Genomic DNA, 26,606 nt, shown 5'->3' on the forward strand with positions numbered 1-26,606 from the left:
TTCCTGGTGTCCCCATGAAATCTTCCCCCCCCCCCTGAGTTTTAGCAGGTGCCCTCTTGTCGTCATGGGACCCGTAGGATAAAAGATTTCTTCCTCCACCTCAATGCGGCCCATGATGTATTTGAATGTTTCTATTATGTCCCCCCTTTCTCTGCGCTCTTCGAGAGAATATAAGCGCAGCCTGTTAAGACGTTCTTCATATGGGAGATCTTTGAGTCCGGAAACCATCCTAGTGGCCATTCGCTGAATCGACTCCATTCTCTTCACATCCTTTTGATAATGTGGTCTCCAAAACTGGACACAGTACTCCAGATGAGGTCTCACCATGGATCTGTATAATGGCAGTATAACTTCAGGCATTTGGCTGATAAAGCTTCTTCTAATGCATCCCATCATTTGTTTAGCCTTTGCTAACACTTTCTCTACCTGATTGGCAACTTTCATATCATCCCGGATGATTACTCTCAAGTCCCTTCTGCTGCAGTTCTTGTTAGGTTTTCACCATTCAGGGTGTACTGCATGGATTTCCGTTACCAAGGTGCATTACCTTACATTTTTTGGCATTAAAATTCAGTTGCCAAGTACTAGACCATTGTTCTAATAAAAGTAGGTCCTGTTCCATGGTGTTGGGCATGGTTGGACCATTAGGTTCTGCCGCGCTGCCCACAACGTTGCATTGTTTAGCGTCATCAGCGAATAATGTAATTTTGCCTCGAAGTCCCTGAGGCAGATCCCTTACAAAGATATTGAATAGTATTGGGCCCAAGATCGAGCCCTGCAGTACTCCACTGGTCACTTCCGACGTTTTTGAGGGTATACCGTTTACCATCACCCTTTGAAGTCTGCCGTTAAGCCAGTCTTCTACCCATGCTGTTAGTGTTTCTCCAAGGCCCATCGCATTCATCTTTTTCAATAACCTCCGGTGTGGGACACTATCAAAAGCCTTACTGAAGTCTAAATACACGATGTCCAGGGACTCTCCCTTATCCAGTTTTTTTGTCACCCAGTCATAAGAACATAAGCATTGCCTCTGCCGGGTCAGACCAGGGGTCCATCGTGCCCGGCAGTCCGCTCTCGTGGCGGCCCCCCAGGTCCATGTAAGTGATCCTTTACCTAAATCGTGTATTCCCTATTCATTTAGTGTCCTGTATAGTTACCCTCTATCTGTATCCTTCAATCCCCTGCACCTTCAGGAAGTCATCCAATCCCTTTTTGAAACCCAATATTGTACTCTGACCTATCACCTCCTCTGGGAGCGCAATCCAGGTGTCCACCACCCTCTGAGTGAAGAAAAACTTCCTAGCATTCGTTCTGAAACTGTCTAATTTCAACTTTTCTGAATGTCCTCTTTTTTTGTTGTCCCCGCTAGTCTGAAGAATCTGTCCCTCTCCACCTTCTCCATGCCTTTCATGATTTTATATGTCTCAATCATGTCCCCTTTAAGTCTCCACTTTTCCAGGGTAAAAAGCCCCAGCTTCTCCAGCCTTTCAGCTACGAAAGGTTTTCCATGCACTTTATCATCCTAGTCGCTCTTCTCTGGACCCTCTTGAGTATCGCCATATCCTTCTTAAGGTACGGCGACCAGTATTGGAAGCAGTACTCCAGATGCGGGTGCACCATCGCTCGATACAGTGGTAGGATAACTTCCTTTGTTCTGGTAGTGATACCCTTTTTGATAATGCCCAACATTCTGTTCGCTTTCTTTGAGGCCGCTGCACATTGCGCCGCTGGCTTCATTGTTTTGTCCACCAATATCCCCAAGTCTCTTTCTAGGTTGCCTTCCCCCAGTACCCTCCCTCCCAACGTATAGCTGTACATCAGGTACCCTTTCCCTATATGCAAGACTTTACATTTCTCTACATTGAAGCTCATCTGCCATCTTTCTGCCCACTCGCTCAATCTGTTCAGGTCTCTTTGTAGATCTTTGCATTCCTCAGCAGTTCTGACTGCTGGAGAGTTTTGTGTCGTCCGCAAATTTTATAACTTCGCACTTCGTCCCTGTTTCCAGGTCATTTATAAATATATTAAACAGCAGCGGTCCCAACACTGACCCCTGTGGGACACCACTTGTGACCCCTTTCCAGTCAGAGTAGTGTTCCTTTACTCCTACCCTCTGTTTCCTGTCCGCCAGCCAATTCCTGATCCATCTGTGCACGTCCCCTACCACCCCGTGGCTCCACAGTTTTCTTAATGGCGCTCATGAGGTACCTTGTCGAAGGCTTTTTGGAAATCCAGATATACGATGTCTATGGGGTCACCCTTGTCCAATTGTTCGCTTATCCCCTCAAAGAAATGAAGTAGGTTTGTTTGGCATGATCTTCCTTTACAGAAACCATGCTGGCTTGTTCTCATCAGATTATTTCTTTCTAAATGCTCATTGATACTTTCCTTGATCAATTATTCAGCCATCTTCCCCGGGACTGAGGTCAGGCTCACCGGTCTGTAGTTCCCTGGGTCACCTCTCGAGCCTTTTTTGAAGATAGGTGTAACATTTGCTATCCTCCAGTCCTCCGGGATTACCCCTGTTCTCAAGGATAGGTTACAAATCTTTCGCAGTAACTCCACTGTTTCATCTCTGAGCTCTTTCAGTATTCTTGGGTAGATTCCGTCTGGGCCCGGAGATTTGTCAGATTTTAATATATCTATCTGCTTGAGAACGTCTTCGAGGCTTACCTCCATGCATGATAATTTTCCCTCTTGATCCCCCTTGAAGATTTTTTCCGGTTCCGGCACGTTGGATGTGTCTTCTCTTGTAAAGACCGACGAGAAGAACATGTTTAGTCTGTCAGCCACCTCTTTTTCCTCCTTCACCTCTCCCTTCCTGTCTCCCTCATCCAGAGGTCCCACCTGCTCCCTCGCCGGCTGCTTTCCTTTCACATATCAAAAGAATGGTTTAAAATTTCGTGCTTCCTTGGCTAGTTTCTCTTCATATTCTTTCTTTGCTTTTCTGACCACTCGGTGACATTCTTTCTGTTGCTTCCTGTGTTCTTTCCAATTTTCTTCGGTTTTGTCCTTTTGCCACTTCCGAATTGATCTCTTCTTGTCTCCTATCTCTTGCTTAACTTCATTGGTCATCCATGCCGGGTCTTTCTTTTGATTCTTTTTGCATCCTTTTCTAAATCTGGGTATATGCAGGTTTTGCGCCTCGTTTACTGTGTCTTTGAATAAGGACCAGCCTTGCTCCACAGTCTGCGTTTTCTTGGAGCTGTTTTTGAGTTTTTTTCTCACCATTTGTCTCATAGCATCATAGTTCCCTTTCCTGAAGTTAAACGTTGTTGCATTGGTTCTCTTTCCCTTTGGTAATCCTACTTCCATTTTGAACTGGATCATGTTGTGGTCACTATTACCTAATGGTCCCACTACTTCCACTCCTTTTGCAGGTCCCTTTAGCCCGTTGAGGATTAGATCCAGAATCGCTGACCCTCTCGTTGGTTCCTTGACAAGTTGTTCCATGAAGCAATCCCATACAGCCTCCAGGAACTCTGTTTCCTTCGTATATTTTGAAATTCCAAGACTCCAGCCTATCCCGGGATAGTTGAAATCTCCCATAACTATGGTGTTAGTGTTCTTGCATTCCCGCCTCAACTCGGCTTCCATTTCTGTATCTAAACTAAACCTTAAGTTTATACACCGCATCTTCTCCACAGATGTAGAGCTCGGCACGGTTTACAAGAACTTAAATATAGGAAGAGCAGAATAAAGGGTTGGGGTAGTGTAAAGGGTGGAAGAGAAAGGGTAGGGGTTGCTTAAAGGGGGGAGGACAAAATTACATTTTTGTGAAAAGCCAAGTTTTCTTCAGTTTGCCCAGGTGGACGGTAGTACAGTCCCAACTTTATCTCGGTTCCGTTTATTCCTGGTATTTTAACCCATAGTGATTCCAGTTGGTCATTGTTCGCTGCTGCGTCCACACTGGTCAAGTGAATGGTGTCCTTAATGTATAGTGCTATTCCTCCTCCTTTCCGATGTGTCCTGTCTCTTCAGTAGAGCTATTACCCTGGCAGTACAATGTCCCATTTATTTTCCTCGTTCCACCATGTTTCTGTGATCCTTATGATGTCTAGGCTCTCATTTTTGGCCATGCCTTCTAATTCCCCCATTTTGTTTTTTAGGCTCCTTGCATTAGTGTACATGCAGTTCAAGTCCTGGTATTTACTTTTCCTTGATATTTTCCCTTGCGTTTCATTTTTCTTTCTGTCCCCTTCCTGACCTGCCGACTCCTGTTTTTTGTTTCTTTTGTCTTCCCCTTGTGGTATGTTCCTATTGTCCCCCTCTTGTTCCTTCCCTCTGTCTTGTTCCATTTCGACTTCCCCTTGTAGTATGCTCCTCCTATCCTCCTCTTGCTTCGTCTGGCTCCCTTGTTTTTTTTCCAGCTCCTGTTGTATGTCATTTGTGTCTTCCCAGCATTTTTCCCACTCAGTATCTTCTCGGGATACTGATTTCCGAACCGTTGACATCAGGTTGACTGTCGGCTTTCCCCTTCTACTTAGTTTAAAGCTTGCTCTATTGCCTTTCTGAAGTTATTTGCTAGTTGTCTAGTTCCTGCCGTGCTCAGGTGTAGTCCATCTCTCTTGAAGAGCTTGTTCTTGCCCCAGAATGTTGTCCAGTTCCTCATGAAGAGAAATCCCTCTTCCTCACACATCTCCTCATCCACGCATTAATTGATTGTAGTTCCGTCAAAGAAGTTTATCAGATTGGATTGACAAGACCTTCCCTTAGTAAAGCCATGCTGGTGGGGATCCCTTAATCTTTCGTCATCCAGAAAAGTGTCTAATCTGTTTTTGATCGTTTCCTTCTCCCCTCGCTCTCCCCAATTGGGTGCTGCTGCAGCAGCACTTCTCTTCCCTTCCCCCTCCCCAAATGGGTGGTGCTACAGCACTTCTCTTCCCCTCCCCATTGGGTGCAGCAGCAGCTTTTCTCTCCCTCCTAATTGGGTGCACCATCTTTTTTCTTCCCCCTTCCCCCCAAAAAATTGGGTGCAGCAGCAGCAACATTTCTCTTCCCCCTCCCCTCCCCCATTCAATGCAGCAGCAGCATTTCTCTTTCCCCCTCCCTTCCCCCATTCGGTGCAGCAGTAACATTTCTCTTCCCTTCCCCCCAAAATGAGTGCAGCAGCAGAACATTTCTCTTCCCCCTCTCCTCCCCCATTCGGTGCAGCAGCAGCATTTCTCTTCCCATCCCTCTCTGCTCACATACCCGTCAGCAGAGTCGCTAGGAAAGTTATAAGCTTCCCTCCATCACTGACCTATCTTCCATAGGTCAGCGACGGAGGGAAGCTTGCAACTTGCTGCTTTTACTTGCTTCGGGCCTTCCTCGTTGCTGGGTGCTGCCTACTTTCTGTTTCCACGAAGGCACGACCCAGCAGCGAGGAAGGCCCGAAGCAAGTAAAACCGTTAATCTCAGTTTGGTGGGATAAGGCTTTAGAAACTTGGTAAGCCATACAAGTGGTTCGCTGCTAGGGACAGGGAAGGATGGGTTTTTTTGTTACATAAGTTGCACAGGCTGACAGGCGCAGACAGGCCACACCGGTAGCAGCTTCCCAATACCTCGAACATGCATCCCAGAAGGATGACCATGGCCACGCACAACACCATATTGGCATGATTTTGAATCCTGAACTCGTGGCTGAAAACCAGGGGGGGGGGCTCTTATTTTTCTTCCGCAGCCCCATGCTGGCTGGCCAAGAGGCTCACCATCCGCCCTGCACCGCAGCACAACAACGAGCGCTGAGGGGCCATCACGCAGATGCTAACCCCCCCCCCCCCTCTTTCCAGAGGCAAACCGAAAACCAACCGTCCTACCAGCCCACCCCACCTCCTCCTCCTCCCTCCTTAGGCACAACTCACCACGCACATAAGCTTGCTTCCCTACCTCCCTTCTTTCAACTCGCTACCCTATCTCCCGCCTTAGTCTGCAGCTAAGAAGAACACTGCAGACACAGACTGTTCAAGTCTGACCAGTACTGGCCTTATTTCTTCACTATTTATTATTATTTTCTGATTCTAGATCCTGTGTGTTCATCCTACGCTTTTTTGAACTCTGTCACTGTTTTCCTCACCACCTCTCTAGGGAGCACATTCCAGGCATCCACCACTCTCTCTGTAAAGAAGAATTTCCTTACATTGCTCTTGAGTTTTGAGCCCAACCTCAAATTATGTTACTATTTTTCTTTCTCTGGAAAAGATTTGTTCTACGTTAATATCTTTCAAGTATTTTAAGAATCATATCTCCCCTGTCCTTCCTTTCCTCTAGGGCAGGGGTGCCCACACTTTCTTGGCTTGCGAGCTATTTTTAAAATGACCAATCAAAATAATCTACCAATAATAAAATTTAAAAAAAACACAAAGCACACTTTACGCAAAGAAAATGTTAATTATCATTTATATTCGGGGTTTTTTTTTCAAAGAGGTCAAGGCAGATGACTTTAAAATATGCAATGTCACCTCAGTAACAACTATACAAAAATAGACAAATATACCCCCTTCCCTTTTACTAAACCTCTATAGGGTTTTTAGCTCAGGGAGCTGCGCTGAATGCCCCTTGCTGCTCCCGACGCTCATAGGCTCCCTGTGCTAAAAACTATCGCGGTTTAGTAAAAGGGGGCCATAGTACAAGATATAGACAGTAGATATAAATGAAGACACATTTTGATAACTAAATTTACAATAAAATCATTTTTCCTACCTTTGCTGTCTAGTGATTTCATGAATCTCTGGTTGCACTTCCTTCTTCTGACTGTAAATCCAATATTTCTTTCTTTCTGCCTCCTGCATGCTTCCTCTCTTCCAAACCTCATTCCATTCCCCAACCAACATCTCTCTCTGTCCCTCCATGAATCCAACATTTTCTTCCTCTCTCCCTGCCCCTCCCCTTTCTTTCTTTCTTTCTCCTGTCCCCTCCCCTCTCCTTTCTTTCTTTTTTAAATTTTTATTTTAACAAGTTTTTTTGAATTATCACAATGGCAAATACACCAGATAGCCAAATCCCCACCAAAAACATAAACAGTCATACTGATACTCTTCAATACTATCCAACCCAAAATTTCCCCCTTCCTCTCTTCCTTTTTCTTTCTCCTTGGCCTCCCTTTCTGTCTGTCTGTCTTTCTCTCTGCCCCCCTTTCTGTAACATAGTAACATAGTAGATGATGGCAGATAAAGACCCGAATGGTCCATCCAGTCTGCCCAACCTGATTCAATTTAAATTTTTTTTTTTTTTTTTTTTTTCTTCTTAGCTATTTCTGGGCAAGAATCCAAAGCTTTACCCGGTACTATGCTTGGGTTCCAACTGCCGAAATCTCTATTAAGACTTACTCCAGCCCATCTACACCCTCCCAGCCATTGAAGCCCTCCCCTGCCCATCCTCCACCAAACGGCCATACACAGACACAGACCGTGCAAGTCTGCCCAGTAACTGGCCTAGTTCTGTCTGTCTTTCTCTCTCTCTGCCCCCCCCCCCCAAGCTATCACCGCTGATTTCTCTCTGCTTCCCCGCCAGGCCAGGTGTGTACAAGCGCCGGGCCCACAAGCCTTCACCCTCCCCGACATCAATTCTGATGTCGGAATTTATGGGGGGGAAGGCTGTGGGCCCGGCACTTGTATGCGCCAGGCCTGAAATTGGAGAAGTAGGGAGAACAGAACGCAAAGGCAACGCAGGTCTATCACGGAGCCCTGGATGGGCTCTGCGATCAACTCACATTGCCTTTGCGATCTACTGGTCGATCGTGATCGATCTTATGGGCACCCCTACTCTAGGGTATACATATTCAGGGCTTCAAGTCTCTCCTCATACGTCTTTTGGCACAATTCTCCTATCATTTTCGTTGCCCTCTGGACCGCTTCAAGTCTTCTTATGTCCTTCGCCAGAAACGGTCTCTAAAACTGAACACAATACTCTAAGTGGGGTCTCACCAACGACCTGTACAGGGGCATCAACACCTTCTTTCTTCTACTGGTTACGCCTCTCTTTATACAGCCCAGCATTCTTGTGGCAGCAGCCACCACCTTGTCGCAATGTTTTTTCGCCTTTAGATCTTTGGATACTATCACCCCAAGGTCCCTCTCCCCATCCATGCATATCAGCCTGTCACCTCCCAGTATATATGGTTCCTTATGATTATTAATCCTCAAATCCATTACTCTGCATTTCTTTGCATTGAGCATAAGAATAGCCTTACTATGTCAGACCAATGGTCCATCAACCATTTTCATGGTGGCCAATCCAAGTCACTAGTACCTGGCCAAAACCCAAGGAGTAGCAATTTTCCATGCCATCGAAGCAGTGGCTTCCCCCATGTCTTTCTCAATAACAGATTATGAACTTTTCCTCCAGGAAATTATCCAAACCTTTCTTAAAACCAGCTACGCTATCTGCTCTTACCATTCCCTCTGGCAACGCGTTCCATAGCTTAATTATTCTCTGAATGAAAAAAATTGTGAGCCCGCCAGGACAGATAGGGAAAATGCTTGAGTACCTGATTGTAAAACCACTTAGATAACCTTGATAGGCGATATATAAAATCCTAATAAACTTGAAAAGTATTTCCCTGTAACTTCATCGAGTGTCCCCTAGTCTTTGTAATTTTTGACGGAGTGAAAAATCAATCCACTTGTACCCATTCTATTCCACTCAGGATTTTATAGACTTCAATCATATCTCCCCTCAGCCATGTCTTCTCCAGGCTGAAGAACCCTAACCTTTTTAGTCTTTCCTCATATGAGAGGAGTTCCATCCCCTTTACCATTTTGGTTGCTCTTTGAACCTTTTCTAGTGCCACTATATCTTTCTTGAGATAAGGAGACCAGAATTGAACGCAATACTCCAGATGAGGTCGCACCATGGAGCGATACAGGGGCATTATAATATTCTTAGTCATGTTAGTCATCCCTTTTTAACCCTTTCAGGACCAAGGGACATATTTGTCCCATAACTTTAAAATCCTATAAATTTTGATTGGGATAGTCTACAGTTCTAAATTTGATATGTACGGATTCCATATGATACTGCCTTTATGTAAACAAACTGGTTCCGACATTCATTCATTAGCGTCGTTGCTAGATTGACGAGAAGATTCACTTGCCACACTGTCCATAAGCCAGAAGTGTGATTTTTTAAAATAAAAATAATGATATTTCACAAAAAAAATCAATTTTTTGGCATCTGCAAGCCCTTTTTACCATAAAAATGTCGTCAAAGCCACAAAAATTGGCCTACGATCCTTATGGTCCTGAAAGGGTTAAAATAATTCCTAACATCTTGTTTGTTTTTTTGGTCGCCGCCGCACATTGGGTGGAAGGTTTCATCGTATTGTCTACAATGATACCCAGATCCTTTTCTTGGGCACTAATCTCCAAGGTGGACCCAGCATCCGGTAACTGTGATTCAGGTTATTCTTCCCAATGTGCATCACTTTGCATTTGTCCACATTAAATTTCATCTGCCATTTGGACGCCCAGTCTTCCAATTTCCTAAGGTCCGCCTGCAATTTTTCACAATCCGCATGCATTTTAACAACTTTGAACAGTTTACTATCATCTGCAAATTTAATCACCTCACTCGTCCATGGGACCTGACAACTACAACCCAGGGTGCTTAGAGAGTTGAGTGATGTCCTAGCGGAACCGTTATCCATGCTTTTCAATCTTTCCCTGAGTACTGGAAGAGTCCCAGTGGACTGGAAAACAGATAACGTCATTCCACTCCACAAAAAGGGTTGCAGGACGGAAGCTGAAAATTAGAGACCGGTGAGTCTCACATCGATAGTGTGTAAAATTATGGAAACACTAATTAAACACAAATTAGATATGATCATGAATGACGAGAATCTACGAGACCCCCATCAACATGGATTTACAAAGGGAAGGTCCTGCTAATCCAATCTGATCAACTTCTTTTACTGGGTAACGAAAAAGCTGGATATGGGGGAGTCCCTAGACGTCGTATACTTGGACTTCAGTAAGGCTTTTGATAGAGTCCCACACTGCAGGTTATTGAGCAGGATGAGTTCGATGGGATTAGGAGAAACGTTAACTGCATGGGTAAAAGACTGGCTCAGTGGTAGACTTCAGAGGGTGGTGGTGAATGGCACTCTCTCCAAAACGTCAGAAGTGATCAGTGGTGTGCCGCAGGGTTCGGTCTTGAGTCCGATCCTGTTTAATATCTTCGTAAGGGACCTGGCTCAAGGGCTTCAAAGGAAAATTGCATTATTCGCCAATGACGCCAAATTATGCAACATAGTAGGCAACAGCTCAGTGCCTGACTGCATGACGCAGGACCTACACTTACTGGAACATTGGTCCTCAATTTTGCAACAAAGTTTTAATGCCAAAAAGTGTAAGGTCATGCACCTTGGCAACAGAAATCCATGCAGAACTTACACCCTAAATGGCGAGACCTTAGCAAGAACCACTACAGAACAGGACTTGGGAGTAATCATTAGCGAAGACATGAAGTCTGCCAACCAAGTGGATAAATCTTCATCCAAGGCTAGACAAATGATGGGTTGTATCTGAAGAAGTTTCGTCAGCCGGAAGACCGACATTATAATGCCGTTGTACAGATCCTTGGTGAGACCTCATCTGGAATATTGTGTACAATTCTGGAGACCGCATTATCAAAAAGATGTGCAGAGAATGGAGTCGGTTCAGCGAATGGCCACCAGGATGGTCTCAGGACTCAAGGATCTCCCGTATGAGGAAAGGCTGGGTAAGTTGCAGCTATACTCACTCGAGGAGCGTAGAGAGAGGGGAGATATGATTGAGACGTACAAATATCTCATGGGCCGTATTGAGGTAGAAGAGGATATCTTTTTTCTTAAAGGACCTATGGTGACAAGAGGACATCTGTTGAAATTCAAGGATTGGAGATTTCATGGTGACACCAGGAAGTACTTCATCAACGAGAGGGTGGTTGATCATTGGAATAGTCTTCCACTGTAGGTAATTCAGGCCAGCAGCACGTTGGATTTCAAGAGAAAATGGGATAAGCATGTGGGATCACTTCAGGGAAGAATTTACGGGGTGGGTCATTAGAATGGGCAGACTTGTTGGGCCGTGGTTCTTTTCTGCCGTCATCTTCTATGTTTCAATGTCCTTCCAATTTCCAGATCATTTATAAATTTTAGATGCCAGATTTTAGACTATTCCTATAACTTTTGTAAATCCTTTTTCCATGTTTTCCACTCCCTCCTCGGTGTCTACTCTGTTACAGACCTTGGTATCATCTGCAAAAAGGCAGACCTTTCCTTCTAACCCTTCAGCAATGTCACCGACAAACATATTGAACAGGATTGGCCCCAGCACCAAACCCTAAAGGACTCAACTACTCACCTTTCCTTCCTCCGAGCGACTTCCATTAACCACCACCCTCTGCATCTGTTCATCAACCATTTTTCTGGTCACCCAATCAAAAAATTCAATCAGGTTCGTTTGGCACAATTTACCTTTAGTAAAGCCATGTTGCCTCAGATCCTGTAATCCACTAGATTCTAGGAAATTTACTATCCTTTCTTTCAGCAACACTTCCATTATTTTTCCAACAACTGAAGTGAGGCTTACTAGCCTGTAGTTTCCCACTTTATCTCTGCGACCACTTTTCTGAATAGGGACCACATCCGCTCTTCTCCAATCCCCAGGAACAACTCCCATCTTTTCCAATCCCCAGGAACCACTTCCTCCCACTTCCCTGTGCAGCAGCCGCAGCAGCATTCCCTCCACCTCCATTTCCCTGTGCAGCAGCATTTCCCTCCCCCACCTCACTTCCCTGTGCATCAGCAGCAGCATTTCCCTCCCCCCCTTCCCTGTGCAGCAGCCGCAGCAGTATTCCCTCCCCCTCCATTTCCCTGTGCAGCAGCATTTCCCTCCCCCCACCCCACTCTGTGCAACAGCAGCAGCGGTATTTCCCTCCCCCCTCTACGTCCCTGTGCAGCAGCAGCAGCATTCCGCCTCCCCCGTCCCTTCCCTTCCCAGTAGCTGGTTGTTTATGGCCTGCTCCCTTAGTCCCTTAAGTTTAAAGCCTTCTCCGATGCAGGTGCGGCTCGTGAGAGGAGCCGGCGCTGTGGCTTTGAACTTAAAAATAACTTCGGCCAGGGAGTGTACTGGAGCCGGCCAGACCGTGGGCCGCAGAACATTACCTGGGGGCCATGAGTAAGAGGCCATTTTCTAGTTAGACGGAGTGAAGGGGGAGTCGCGTCCATGCGTCCCTGCTTAAAGTGCCTCGCATGCACAGAAGAAATCATCACTGAGTCCTACTGCGCATGCGAGACCACAGAGCTACGGATCATGGAACACCCAGGTAGGAATGCGCATGTGCGCTTAGGGTATTACTAGTGATTTGTTGGGTACTCCTAGTAGCTGAGGATCCTGGGAGACACTTCACTATTTTAGGCTCCTTGACTTGTTTTTCAATGTTAATGCCTCTGATGATAGAATCCCCTAAAACCAATAATTTATTGGCTTGAGGTTTCTTATTCTTCCTTTGTGAGTGCTTTTCTTCATAAGTTACCTTCACTGGTTCCAGTTCGATTTCAGTTCTTTCTTGAGCACTGCAATGCCTTAATGGAGTAAAGGAATTCTGTAGGTGCAACTGAGAGGGTGTATGTTTCTGTGTCACATGTTGCAGTCTGCCTGACCCTACTGTGATCCATTTATTCCTTGATTGCATTACTCTTTGAGGCAGTGGTAGCAAATTGGTATGATCCTGTGGAGTGATGGAAGTTGCTTTGATTGCATTCAAGTCCTACTTAAGATTTCTGAGCTCCTCCTTAATACCACAAAGCTGAAGACCGCTGGTATGATTCTGTGGAGTAATGGAAGCTACTTTGATGGAAATTGGAACGGCGAGTGAGGAAATTAAATTGCAGATGACACTAAACTGTTCAAAGTTGTTAAAACGCATGCAGATTGTGAAAAATTGGAGGCGGACCTTAGGAAATTGGAAGACTGGGCGTCCAAAAATTACACAGACTAGGGGACACTTGATGAAGTTACAGGGAATTTTTTTTCACTTAGAGAATAGTTAAATTCTGGAATGTGTTGCCAGAGGATGTGGTAAGAACGGATAGCATAGCTGGTTTTAAGAAAGGTTTGGACAAGTTCCTGGAGGAAAAGTCCATAGTCTGTTATTGAGAAAGACACGGGGGAAGTCACTGCTTGCCCTGTATCAGTAGCATGGAATATTGCTACAGCTTAGGTTTTCGCCAGGTACTGGTGACCTGGATTGGCCACCATGGGAACGGGCTACAGGGCTTGATGGACCATTGGTCTGACCCAGTGAGGCTATTCTTAAGATTACAGAGCTCCTCCTTAATACTAGAAAACTGAAGACAGATGGGGCAAGCCCTAAGTGTCCAGATGGTGCACCTTGGAACTAAAGCGCCACAATGATTGCACTGAATAAAGGTCATCTTGATTGGATGGTATAGGAAACAACTGATATATAGACAACAATACTTATCAATAACAATCCAGGGATGGGTGGAACAATTTGTGCTTAATTGAGCAGGGAACCAAGCAAATGAGAATTATGTAGGGGAGGTGGGGAGGGCCTAGGGAACCAGAGATTTGGGAGCTGTGTTAGCTATGAAACCTATCTCCAATGTAATTTTCTATTAAAACACCTTTCTATACTCTAATAGTGCCTGCCTACAGTTAACAGATGTGGGAAGGAGGCTAGCAAATGCGTATATACCAAGTTCCTGCCCAATAAACCAGCTGCAAGACTTAATCTGCTAGCTATCCAAGCTTTGGCAATGTAAAATAAACCTTATAGAGCTTATCTACAGTTCAAGAACCCAAGTTAGGAAAGTTTAGAAAAATTGTCAGCTCAAGAAAGACTCTTGTACCAAGGTTAGCTAAAAAGGAAGGAAAAGCTTTTTTTCTTTTTTTTTTGAGGAAGAAAGAGGTCTAGGTTTGAAAATAGAGCCGTATACCACAATACATTTATATAGTCAGCTCAGTTTAACTAATTAAGAATTCAAGACTAGATTTCAGGCAGCAAGCCCTGTAATCAGACAGATTACAATTATAAAATCAAAAGAGCACTTATCAGATTTCTGGTTCAGGTCTTCCAATGTCCAACTATCATATCATGCTATCGGCACAAAGGAGAGCCCTTTCAGGAGAACCTCCTCTTCTATAGATAAATTTTGTGATGATAGATTAAATACTCCTCCTATTGTTTCCAACTGCCCTTCTTGATTTTGGTTGTTTTGATGACCTCAATCACCTTCCCTTCTATTAATTTGTTTATTGGGGGGGGAGTTGTTTGTTTTTATTTTTAATTGTAAACCACTTAGATTTGCTTTCTAGTTTTATATTTGTGGTATATTTCTGGTAGCTGAGTCAGAAGTCGTAAAAAAGATTCCAATAATTGATTAGTAGAAAGCCCTCCTCACTGCTACTAGCAAATATTTTCTTTGCAGTTGCTTCATCAGCCGAAGAATCACTTGTTGACATATGAAACATCACTTTTTCCCCGGTTTGACAGTTCTTTTTGATCTTGATATTCTTACTCATCCATGGGTACATGTACCCCTTTAGTATAGTCATAGTCATCCTGGCAATATTTTTTTACTTTGAGCACTCTCTGCTCCTCTCAATATTTATCCATAGCTGATTCATATTCAACCAAATGATTTGAGTTAGTGCTTTCATCCTCAATTTGTTTCAGTAAGGACAGTTTAGTTTGTACCTCCCTCTGATTTTCTTCTATGATTGGATTAAGAGCATCAGAACACCGAGATATGGTTTAATTCCAGTTTTTAACATACTAAGGGTTGTCCAGGAGCCTAGGTTCTTTACAGATATAATCCTCTAGGCACCTGTTGGGCAAGACAGTATTTCATCAATGTGGCTGAGTGAAGTTATGCTCTAATTAGAGCCAACTACACAAACTCAGTTGTTGATTGTCCCCAAATAGTCTCTCTCCAGGTAACAAACTTGATATTCTTTCTTCTGATAGTCCAGACTTTGAAGCCCACCCCAAGGAAGCCATAATTCTAAAAAAAATTATTGTACACTCAAATTAACATTAATTTGGAGTAATAATAATAATAAAAAGTTTATATACCGCAGGACCGTAAAGTTCTATGCAGTTTACAATAGTTAAAAATGCTACAAATTGAGTAAAACTTACAAAGCTAAAAGCTAATAACTAAAACCTTAGAGATCAATTATTGTATAAAATTTGGAAATCAGCTACCTAAGTGCTTCAAGAACAAATATGCTTTTAGGTGTCTCCTAAATTCCTCATAAGTATTAGTAAGCAAAAGCAATTTTTCCAAATCTTTACCCCATAATGCTGCCTGATACAAAAAAAGGTGTTGATATTTTTTAAGTTTGCATCCTCTAACCGGTGGGGAGACAAAATTTAAATGTGAGCTTTTCTTATGTCTATTGGTTGAAAAAGAAAAAAGATCAGCTAATTATCTTTCCTGTGATTTTACCAAGCCTAATAAGCACAGGATTCAAATAATGATCACTCTATATCAATCAAAACAAACTATATCAACATCAAAAACAAAGGAAGAATCTAAATAGTGTTCAGTGTAAAGTGTTCAGACCCACAACCTTCGTGCTATAATTGTGAAATAAGCAGAGGTTGCTACCGGGACCATCACAGCAATTGTCTCGCACTTCAAAAGCAGTTATATATTGTAGTCTGTCCATGTTTCAAAAATATTACATTGGCCTCACTACACGAATGGTCAAAGTATCCCATTAATTAGAACAGGGGCATGATGAGGTTGATCTAAAATATACTGTTTTGACTCAAATTTATTTACCTTATGGTGGAGATATTTCTCAGACACTGTTGGTCAGAGAGCAGAAATTTATCCATTTTTGGCAAACCCTTCAACCTAGGGGTTTGAATATTGAAGTTGAGTGGTTCCAGATGTACAGTAATTGGATGGGTTTTGTTTATCTATTCGTGAGGGAATTTAAGCCAAGCCTCATTGTTAGAATGAGGTTTGGGAATGAGTGGGATAAATAGCCAAGACTCCCCAGGCAGTTAGTAGGCTGAAGTCTTCAGTTGGTCCGGAGCAGTAGTCCCACCACCAATGAGGTGTGATGAACGTTTAGGATATTCAAGATAACTTGTACAGTTTTTTGCGATTGAATGTTTGATTTCTGGCAGTGTTTGTGGGAGTGTTTGGGATGATTGTTGTTAGGTTGTAGGTCATAAGTTTGTGTTTTTAATTACAGTTTACACCCACCCAATGAAGCGACTCTTAAGCGAAACTCGAGTCAAAGGGTTCAGATATTAAATGGGACTCGGTGTAAACAATATTAATAAGCAGAGGAAAGTTAAGTTTGGAGATCTGCCCCACATCACAGTTAATTAGTTGTTTGTGTTGAAAATATGTTTTTCCATTGATGAGAGTGGTACAAGACCAGACGAGTACTGTGATGGTCCCGGTAGCAATCTCTGCTTATGTCACAATTATAGCACGAAGATTGTGGGTCTGAGCACTTTACACTGAACACTATTTAGATTCTTCCTTTGTTTTTGATGTTGATATAGTTTGTTTTGATTGATATAGAATGGTCATTATTTAAATCCTCTGCTTATTATTAGGTTTCATTTGTTAATACCAGATAGAAGGGGAGGATCATATCACAGTGCATTATATTACACAGCAGGAATATTTTACAATATGTAATTATTATTAATACTTTTTTGCAGATGTTTATCCTAGAGGAGTTGCTGAGTCCAGTGATCACCCCATTTATACTCATCTTCTGCCTGAGACCGAAGTCCTTGGAAATAATTGATTTTTTTCGTAATTTTACTGTGGATGTGGTTGGTGTTGGGGATACTTGCTCCTTTGCACAGATGGATGTTCGCCAGCATGGACACCCAGCGGTAAGGTCAAATTGAAGAAAGAGCTGCAATTATCCTAGGACAAGCAGGCAGCATATTCTCACATATGGGTGACATCAGCTATGGAGCTCAGCATGGACAGTATGAAAAGTGTACTGTCACTTTAAGTTTTAAGAAACTTTGCAACTGCCCGCACCACGCATGCACGAATACCTTCCCACCCAATACCAGCTTGTGGTGCCTCAGTTCTTCGTTTTCTGCAGAGCAAAGAAATCTCTTTTTGATTGGACTCTGTTCAGTCGGCGTTGCCTTCCTGCTTTGCATTTCTTGCTTTTGTTTATATGGTATTTAGTAAAAAAAAAAATTGTTTTCTTGTCCAACCTCGGGCTTCAGCCTTGAGGTTCTTTCTGCCAGCATGGCTTCGCACACTATTGAGTTTAATCTCGACGATGAGATTTTTCCCATGTCGAAACCTACTACGGGGTTTAAAAAATGCTGCAGATGTCAGGTTCGATAACTGACCCTCATAATTGGTGTCTTCAGTGTTTAGGCCATGATCACCAAATTGAATTGTGTAATAAGTGTTTCACCTTGCAAAAGCGTTCCATTAAAGCCCGTCGTATTCAATGGGAGAAGCTGTTCGGCTCCACTGTGGACATCGGAAAAGAGGCTGTCGCCTTTGAAAACTCCTACATCAACATTGGGAAATCTCCTAGCATTGGGGAAGCCAGTTTCCCGAGTTATCCTCTTTCCAACAAGCGTCGCAGCTCTCTACAGCATTGAGTCTCTTGTTGCAGACCACACATCAACGCCATCGATCTAAGAATCTGCAGGTTGTCTCTCCTCCTAGATGTGCATGCAAGTTCAGGTCACCCTCTCTAAGACAATGTGCTGTACTGATAGTAACAGCTGGTGAGCCTTCAGTACTGGTGCATCCTGCTCAGCAGGTGTCACAGGCCTGACAGCATCTTTTGCACTGTTTTCATTTCCAAGCAGTTTTCTCTCGCAACATGCCTTCCACTGTACCATTAATGTTTATGCAGTACCTTCCAAAAGGCATTCATTTACTTCAAGTGTTTTTCCATACACCTGTTCTTAAGGAACATTCGCCACAATACCTTTTGTTTCATCTCCATTTGATTCTTATAGGCCCGGAGGTTTGGGAGTGGCTGTAGGGGAGGAGGAGGCCACTATATCCTTTTTAGGATTTTTTTCTCTTTTACTCCAGTTTATCTCAGTCATAGTTTCTGGCCTGATGATTTCTTCTTTATAGTCTACAATTAGATGCTTGTGCATTCTGGGGTCAGTATGCGCATTACAGATCTGTTCCTATTGGGGTTTCCATACAGGTCTCTTACATTTATTTCAGTTTCGCTTTCACATACAGATAATTTCTGTGCTCGGGTGCACTTCATCTCAACATCTCCTTGTTCCTGAGTCACTCAAATTCTACTATACTATATACCTCAGCTGGAGATTCTAATTCTTAGATTTTCGGTCAACAGACCAAGAATATTTGGCCCTAGGAAATTACTCGACATATATCCTTCAATCCAAATTACTCAGAGGTACAAGCAAACAATCCAAGAAACATTTTTTAAATGAAGTACATGCATAAAAATACTGTAAGTTTTCTTCATGTAGATGTTAAATAAGATAGGAGACAAAGGAGAGCCCAGTGGCACTCCACACACTGATCTCCACTCAAAGGATGATTTACCACCAACATGTACCTGATACAATCGTAATGATAAAAATCCTCTAAACCAGTGCAGCACTTTTTGATCTATCCCAATCTCTGATAACAATCACATTAGAATGTTATGGTGAACTACATCAAAAGCGGCCAAAAGATCGAATTGTAAAAGTATTGCAAACCGGTTACGAGACAGTAAACTTTGAATCTTGGAAACTAGAGATATCAGTAGGGTCTTCCTAACCCCATTTTTCAGAACACAGGAGATACCTGAGGTTCCATATTCTGCAGAATACAAATGGTGAAGAAGACATTGAAGAGTCAGAGAATATGGAATACAAAGTACCGTTAATGGGGAAAAAGTGGATTCAGTATGGTGAGTGGTAGCTTTGAAAAGGGGGAAGGAAGTCTAGCTATGAAATAAATTTTTTGAACAGAGTGGTCTTTAATTCTTTCTGAAAAGCACCGTATGTCAAAAGGCGCCGTATATGAAGTAGCCTAGCCAAGTTTGCTGCCTACCAGCTTGAAACTTGAGTGTTCTATCTAGAAAGGTTCAGTATCTGCAGCCAATAATCTTCGGGTAGGCAAAGAGGTTGTGATTTCTGGTTATCCTTGTGGGGGAGTAAAGTTCAAAATGTGGTAGTAAGTAGTTGGGGGCCATTCCCTACACCAGTTTATAGCAGAAGCAAGAGAATTTGATTAAAATTTGAGCCTCAATTTGTAGCCAATGCAGCAGTTTGTAGAAGGGACTTTTCTTTAGTCCGAATATTAAGTGGACGGCGGTGTTTTGAACTATTCTTAATTTTCTCACCAGTTTTTGGCCTTGCCCTTTGGGTTGGCGATGGCACTCGGGACAATCACCAAGGTGATGGTGGTTGGATGACTGACTCATCAGAGTCCAATTGGAGTCCAAGGGGCTTCAAGCGATTCGCCAGGTCATTCAGCTGCTTGAATGCCTACGCTGAACGATCAACTTTTGAAAGATCCATCTCGTGCCAATGCAGGACTTGGAATATCTGGGGATCCGCTTCACCACAGAACAGAACTGGATGTTTCTGCCCCTCTCGCACCAGGAGAAGCTTCATTAACTGATACGTTCCTTCCTGGAGACTCCGGTCCTGAAAGCCTAGCAGTACCTACAGGTCCTGGGGGTCGCTGGTTGCGACCATCGATGTGGTTCTCTGGGAAAGGGCATCTGCCACAGGATGCACTTATTTCCCTTTGGAGTCCACAGCGGGACCCATTGCATGCCCAGCTCCCTTGGACAGCAGAGGCTTGGAACAGTCTAGTCTGGTGGTTGAGTCCCTCTATCTCTGTCCTGAGGTCTTCCCCTCTACTTCTCTGAATGGGTGATCCTCAGGATGGATGCTAGTCAGTCTGGCTGAAGTGCTCTTTGCTTGGACAGATTGGTCCAGGGCTAGTGGTCCCCATCCAAGAGAAAGTGGTCCATCAATTGCCTGGAGTTTTGGGAGATTCGACTGGCTCTCCTGCACTTCGAGTGTCTTCTCCAGAATCAGGTGGTGTGTGTCTTCATGGACAATGCCAAGGCGGTAGCTTTTATCAATCACCCAGGGAGGCATCAGGAATGTATCTCTGCGCAAGGAAGCCCAGCTTCTCTTTCAGTCCACCTCCTGAGGATTTCTGCAGGAGCGGACAACTTGCAGGTGGATTATATCAGCTGTCAAACTCTGGATCTCAGGGAATGGTCCCTGTCCCAGAGAGTATTCATCTGCATAGTGGAACAGTGGGGTTGCCCAACATTCGACCTCATGGCATTGGCAGTCAACAAGAAGGCGAATTGGTTCTTCAGCTGCCATCGTGAGCCAGGAAGTGAAGGCTTAGATTCACTGGTACAGCCCTGGAGAGTCTTCTTTATGTTTCCCTCCATTGCCCATGATAGGCCATCTGCTGAGACACATCAAAGCTCACAGAGGTTGGGTGAGTCTCATGGCACCTGATTGTCCAAGGTGACTGTGATATGCCGACCTGGTTTGTCTACAGCTAGATCATGGACTCAGACTTCCCTGTCATCCTCGTCTTCTGATGCAAGGTCCGATTGCGCTCCAAGATCCAGACTGCTTTGGTCTTACGGCCTGGCTATTGAGCACTTAGCCTTAGTCCACAGAGGCTATTCTTTGGCGTGATAGCTAATCTCTTGCGCATTAAAAAGAAGTCAACTCTGGTAGCCTATGTGAAGGCTTGGAGATGTGGTGCATCCAGAAACATGAGGATCCAAATTTGTCGTTAGTACCTCTGATTCTTGCATTACTTCTGGACAGACTGGAAAAAAGCCTGGCCATCTGAGGGTTCAGATCACCAGTCTCTCTTGTTTGGGTCTTCAGCCTCTGAGAGGCTTTTTGGTCACTCATCCAGACGATATCTGGTTTCTAAGGGGCGCATTGAGGCTTTGGCCCCCGCTTCGGCTTCCCTGTCCGACATGGAATCTCAATTTAGTTCTTCGGTCTCTGACTCGTCCATTCTATGAGCCTCTGGATTAGGCATCTTTAATGGATCTTACTGTCAAGACATTTTTCCTGGTGGCCATAACTTCAGTCTGAAGGGTTTCCAAGCTTCAGACCTTATCCTTCAGAGATCCTTTCCTTAGGATTACGGATTCCAGTGTGTTTCTGCGCACTGTTCTCTCTACTGAGTATTCCTTGATAGGACTTACAACAAACATCCTTTACCTTCTTGATCACCAAAAATCGGTGGTTCTTATTTCCCTGGACTTATCTGCTGCGTTTGACACTATTGATCACAATCTTCTTCTAGACCACCTTCATGAAATCGGAATCTCAGGTCAAGTCTTGGAATGGTTCTCCTCCTATTTCACTGAACGGGAATCTAAAGTCACCTTTAACTCTTTTACTTCTGACACATTCACCAATAATTTTGGTATCCCCAAGGTTCAATTCTATCGCTTCTATTATTTAATATTTTATTGGTTCCTCTACTAACTTCAGGCCAATCAATTGGGTTCTCTGTGTATGCTTACGCGGATGACATCCAGTTAATTCACCCTATTGATTTAGACAGATGATGTCAAGAACATAAACCAAAAATTAGGTAAAATTAAAAACTGGTTGAGCGAAATATGTTATCTTTGAATATTGCTAAAACTAAACTGATGATCTTCCCTATGAAAGATGGACTTTCTTTGATCTACCCCATTAAAACAGAATCATCCACAATTCAACAAGTATCTACACTCAAACTACTAGGTGTAATTCTCGATAGTAAATTTTCCTACCATGACCAAATTAGCTCAATAGTGCAAAATTGTTTCTACAGATTATGCATGATTCACTCACTGTACTGTTCTTGATCCCCAGTCCATAAACATTCTAATCCATTCACTTGTTATATCTCGCCTAGACTATTGTAACGCTCTATACAGTACAAAGGAATAACCAAAAAAGAAATCAGAAGGTTATAAATAGTGCAGAATGCCACGAATAAAATAATTTTCCATTCAAAAAAGTATAATCACTTTTCTCCACTAATGATTAAAGCTCATTGGCTACCAATGGAGCATAGAATCACTTATAAAATCTTACTATTGATATTCAAAACATGTTCTAGTAATCTCCCAGAATTCATTAACAGGCTCCTACAGTTAATACAAAACACGGCAGCTAAACTCATTTTCAGGAAAGAAAGTACGACCATGTCTCTACTTTGTTGAGAAAGCTTCACTGGCTCCCAGTTCATTTTAGGATCCAGTTTAAGTGTGCATATGTTATCTTTAAGTTTCTCTATGGAATATTTGACCCTTTAGTCCCCTTATATTAGAATACTTCTAGATCTTGCCACTCGAGAATTACACAGAAATATAAATTATCGTTCCCCTCTTTTAGGAAGCTTAGCCAGTCTCTTGCGTTCAAACTGGTAGAAACTTGGAACAGACTCCCTGACTCTGTTAGATTGATAGGTCAGCTACAACAATTTTGTAAAGCCCTAAAAACTCTGTTGTTTACATAAGAACATAAGAATTGCTGCTGCTGGGTCAGACCAGTGGTCCATCATGCCCAGCAGTCCACTCACACGACAGCCCTCTGGTCAAAGACCAGCACCCTAACTGACACTAGCCCTACCAGCGTACGTCCTTGTTCATCAAGAATTTGTCTAACTTAGTCTTGAATCCCTGGAGGGTGTGTTCCTCTATGACGGACTCTGGAAGAGCATTCCAGTTTTCTAACACTCTCTGGGTGAAGAAGAACTTCCTTACGTTTGTATGAAATCTATTCCCTTTCAATTTTAGAGAGTGCCCTCTCATTCTTCCTACCTTGGAGAGGGTGAACAACCTGTCCTTATCTACTAAATCTATCCCCTTCAGTACCTTGAATGTTTCGATCATGTCCCCTCTCAATCTCCTATGTTCGAGGGAGAAGAGGCTCAGTTTCTCTAATATTTCGCTGTACGGCAGCTCCTCCAACCCCTTAACCATCTTGGTCGCTCTTCTCTGGACTCTTGAGTAGTACCATGTCCTTCATGTACGGCGATCAGTGCTGGGCGCAACATGGCCCGGTACAGCGGCATGATAACCTTCTCCGATCTGTTTGTGATCCCCATCTTTATTATTCCTAGCATTCTGTTCGCCCTTTTTGCCGCCGCCGGGATGGCTTCATCGACTTGTCGATCAGAACTCCTGAGTCCCTTTCCTGGGAGGTTTCTCTAAGTACCGCCCCGGACATCCTGTATTTGTGCATGAGATTTTTGTTACATGCATCACTTTTACACTTGTCCACGTTGAACCTCATCTGCCATGTCGCAGCCTATTCCTCGAGCCTGATTATGTCATGTTGTAGATCTTCGCAGCCCCCCTGCGTCTTCACTACTCTGAATAACTTCGTATCGTCCGCAAATTTTATCACCTCGCTTGTCGTACTTATGTCCAGATCGTTTATGAAGATGTTGAAGAGCACGGGTCCAAGCACCGAGCCCTGCGGCACCCTGCTGTTGATGCTCTTCCATTCCGAGTATTGTCCATTTACTCCCACTCTCTGTTTCCTATGCTCCAGCCAGTTTTTAATCCATGTGAGTATTTCACCCTTGATTCCATGGCTCGCAATTTTCCGAAGTACTCGGTCATGTGGAACCTTGTCAAACGCCTTCTGAAAATCCAGATATACAATGTCGACCGGTTCGCCCTTGTCTATCTGTTTACTCCCTCGAAGAAGTGTAGCAAGTTTGTCAAACAAGATCTACCTTTTCTGAAACCGTGCTGGCTGGTCCTCATCAGCCCATGTCCGTCAAGGTGATCAGTGATGCGGTCCTTTATCAGCACCTCTACCATCTTTCCTGGTACTGAGGTCAGACTCACCGGCCTGTAGTTTCCCGGGTCTCCCCTCGAACCTTTTTTGAAGATCGGCGTAACATTCTCCACCTTCCAGTCCTCTGGAATCTTTCCTGTTTTGATTGACAGATATTAGTTGAAGCAGTTCAGCTATGGTTCCTTTCAGTTCCTTGATGACCCTCGGATGGATGACCCTCGGATGGGGATTTATTGCTCTTGAGCCTATCAATCTGCCTGCATATCTCTTCTAGACTGACCGTTAATCTTGTCAGTTTCCTGTTTTCACTTCCAGCATATAGCCTGATGGGTTCCGGTATGCTGGTAAATACAGACTAAAAAAAAGTGTTCAGTTTGTCGGCGATTGCTTTGTCCTCCTTTAGCGCTCTCTTTATTCCTTGGTCATCCAATGGTCCCACCGCTTCCTTCGTGGGTCGTTTCCCTTTTATATATGAAAAGAATGGCTTGAAATTTTTTGCCTCCTTGGCTATTTTTTCCTCTCTTTTGGCCCCTTTTACCACCTTATGGCACCTGCGTTGATGTTGTTTGTGTTTTTTCCAGTTTTCATCCGTTTTTGATCTTTTCCATTCCTTAAATGAGGTTTTCTTGTCTCTGATTGCTTCCTTCACCTCTACAGTGAGCCACACTGGTTCTTTATTCTTTTTCCTCTTTGCCGGGATGGCTTCATCGACTTGTCGATCAAAACTCCTGAGTCCCTTTCCTGGGAGGTTTCTCTAAGTACCGCCCCGGACATCCTGTATTTGTGCATGAGATTTTTGTTACATGCATCACTTTACACTTGTCCACGTTGAACCTCATCTGCCATGTCGCAGCCTATTCCTCGAGCCTGATTATGTCATGTTGTAGATCTTCGCAGCCCCCCTGTGTCTTCACTACTCTGAATAACTTCGTATCGTCCGCAAATTTTATCACCTCGCTTGTCGTACTTATGTCCAGATCGTTTATGAAGATGTTGAAGAGCACGGGTCCAAGCACCGAGCCCTGCGGCACCCTGCTGTTGATGCTCTTCCATTCCGAGTATTGTCCATTTACCCCCACTCTCTGTTTCCTATGCTCCAGCCAGTTTTTAATCCATGTGAGTATTTCACCCTTGATTCCATGGCTCGCAATTTTCCGAAGTACTCGGTCATATGGAACCTTGTCAAACGCCTTCTGAAAATCCAGATATACAATGTCGACCGGTTCGCCCTTGTCTATCTGTTTACTCCCTCGAAGAAGTGTAGCAAGTTTGTCAAACAAGATCTACCTTTTCTGAAACCGTGCTGGCTGGTCCTCATCAGCCCATGTCCGTCAAGGTGATCAGTGATGCGGTTCTTTATCAGCACCTCTACCATCTTTCCTGGTACTGAGGTCAGACTCACCAGCCTGTAGTTTCCCGGGTCTCCCCTCGAACCTTTTTTGAAGATCAGCGTAACATTCTCCACCTTCCAGTCCTCTGGAATCTTTCCTGTTTTGATTGACAGATATTAGTTGAAGCAGTTCAGCTATGGTTCCTTTCAGTTCCTTGATGACCCTCGGATGGATGACCCTCGGATGGGGATTTATTGCTCTTGAGCCTATCAATCTGCCTGCATATCTCTTCTAGACTGACCGTTAATCTTGTCAGTTTCCTGTTTTCACTTCCAGCATATAGCCTGATGGGTTCCGGTATGCTGGTAAATACAGACTAAAAAAAAGTGTTCAGTTTGTCGGCGATTGCTTTGTCCTCCTTTAGCGCTCTCTTTATTCCTTGGTCATCCAATGGTCCCACCGCTTCCTTCGTGGGTCGTTTCCCTTTTATATATGAAAAGAATGGCTTGAAGTTTTTTGCCTCCTTGGCTATTTTTTCCTCTCTTTTGGCCCCTTTTACCACCTTATGGCACCTGCGTTGATGTTGTTTGTGTTTTTTCCAGTTTTCATCCGTTTTTGATCTTTTCCATTCCTTAAATGAGGTTTTCTTGTCTCTGATTGCTTCCTTCACCTCTACAGTGAGCCACACTGGTTCTTTATTCTTTTTCCTCTTTGATCCCTTGTTAATACGCGGTATATATAGATTTTGTGCCTTGGTGACCGTATCCTTAAAAAGAGTCCAAGCTTGCTCTAGCGTCTTTACAGTGTTTATCCTCTTCTTAATCTTCTTCCCCAGCATGCATCTCATCCCTTCATAATTCCCTTTTTGAAAGTTTAGCACCATGGCAATCGATCTGGACTGATGTTTTGCCCCTGTTTCCAGGTTGAAGCGGATCAAATTGTGATCACTGTTTCCCAGCATCCCTTCTACTTCTACATCCTGTGCCGGTCCTCGCAGCCCATTTAGAATTAAGTCTAGAATTGCGTTTCCTCTCGTTTTATCCTTGCTCCAGGAAGCAATTGCCTACTGTTTCCAGAAACTTGGTCTCTCTAGCACAGCCGGAGGTGCCGAGGTTCCATTCTATCCCTGGATAGTTGAAGTCGCCCATGATAACTGCGTTGCCTCCCTTACAGTTGTGTTTAATCTCATCTGTCATTTTTCCAGCAATTTCTTTGGACTGCCCTGGAGGTCCGTAGTAGATGCCTATCCTTGTTTCTGGTAAATTTTTTCCCGGAAGTTTGACCCATAGAGACTCTAACTTATCCGTCTATTGTGGCATGTTTTCTTCAGTAGATTCATTTCCCTCTTTGACGTATATGGCAATGCCTCCTCCGTTTTGAGTCCCTCTGTCTCTGCGGTATAGTTTGTATCCTAGTAACACCGTGTCCCAGACATTTTCATCAGTCCACCATGTTTCCGTGATGCCGATGATGTCAACATTATCCTTTTGT

The 26,606-nt window shown here is 43.7% G+C and overlaps 1 protein-coding gene across 8 annotated transcripts in view; it reads left to right on the top strand.

Annotated features, from left to right (window-relative positions):
* Positions 1 to 26,606, top strand: part of ATG9A (autophagy related 9A) — a 383,311-nt gene that overhangs the window by 215,773 nt on the left and 140,932 nt on the right. For all 8 annotated transcript variants that reach the window (XM_033944872.1, XM_033944873.1, XM_033944874.1 and 5 more), the window contains one exon: positions 16,678 to 16,857. In XM_033944872.1, coding sequence (XP_033800763.1) covers positions 16,678 to 16,857 — 180 coding nt within the window. The remainder of the gene's footprint in view (positions 1 to 16,677; positions 16,858 to 26,606) is intronic.

The sequence above is a fragment of the Geotrypetes seraphini genome, chromosome 5, assembly GCF_902459505.1.
Source record: "Geotrypetes seraphini chromosome 5, aGeoSer1.1, whole genome shotgun sequence".
NCBI classification, from domain to species: Eukaryota; Metazoa; Chordata; class Amphibia; order Gymnophiona; family Dermophiidae; genus Geotrypetes; species Geotrypetes seraphini.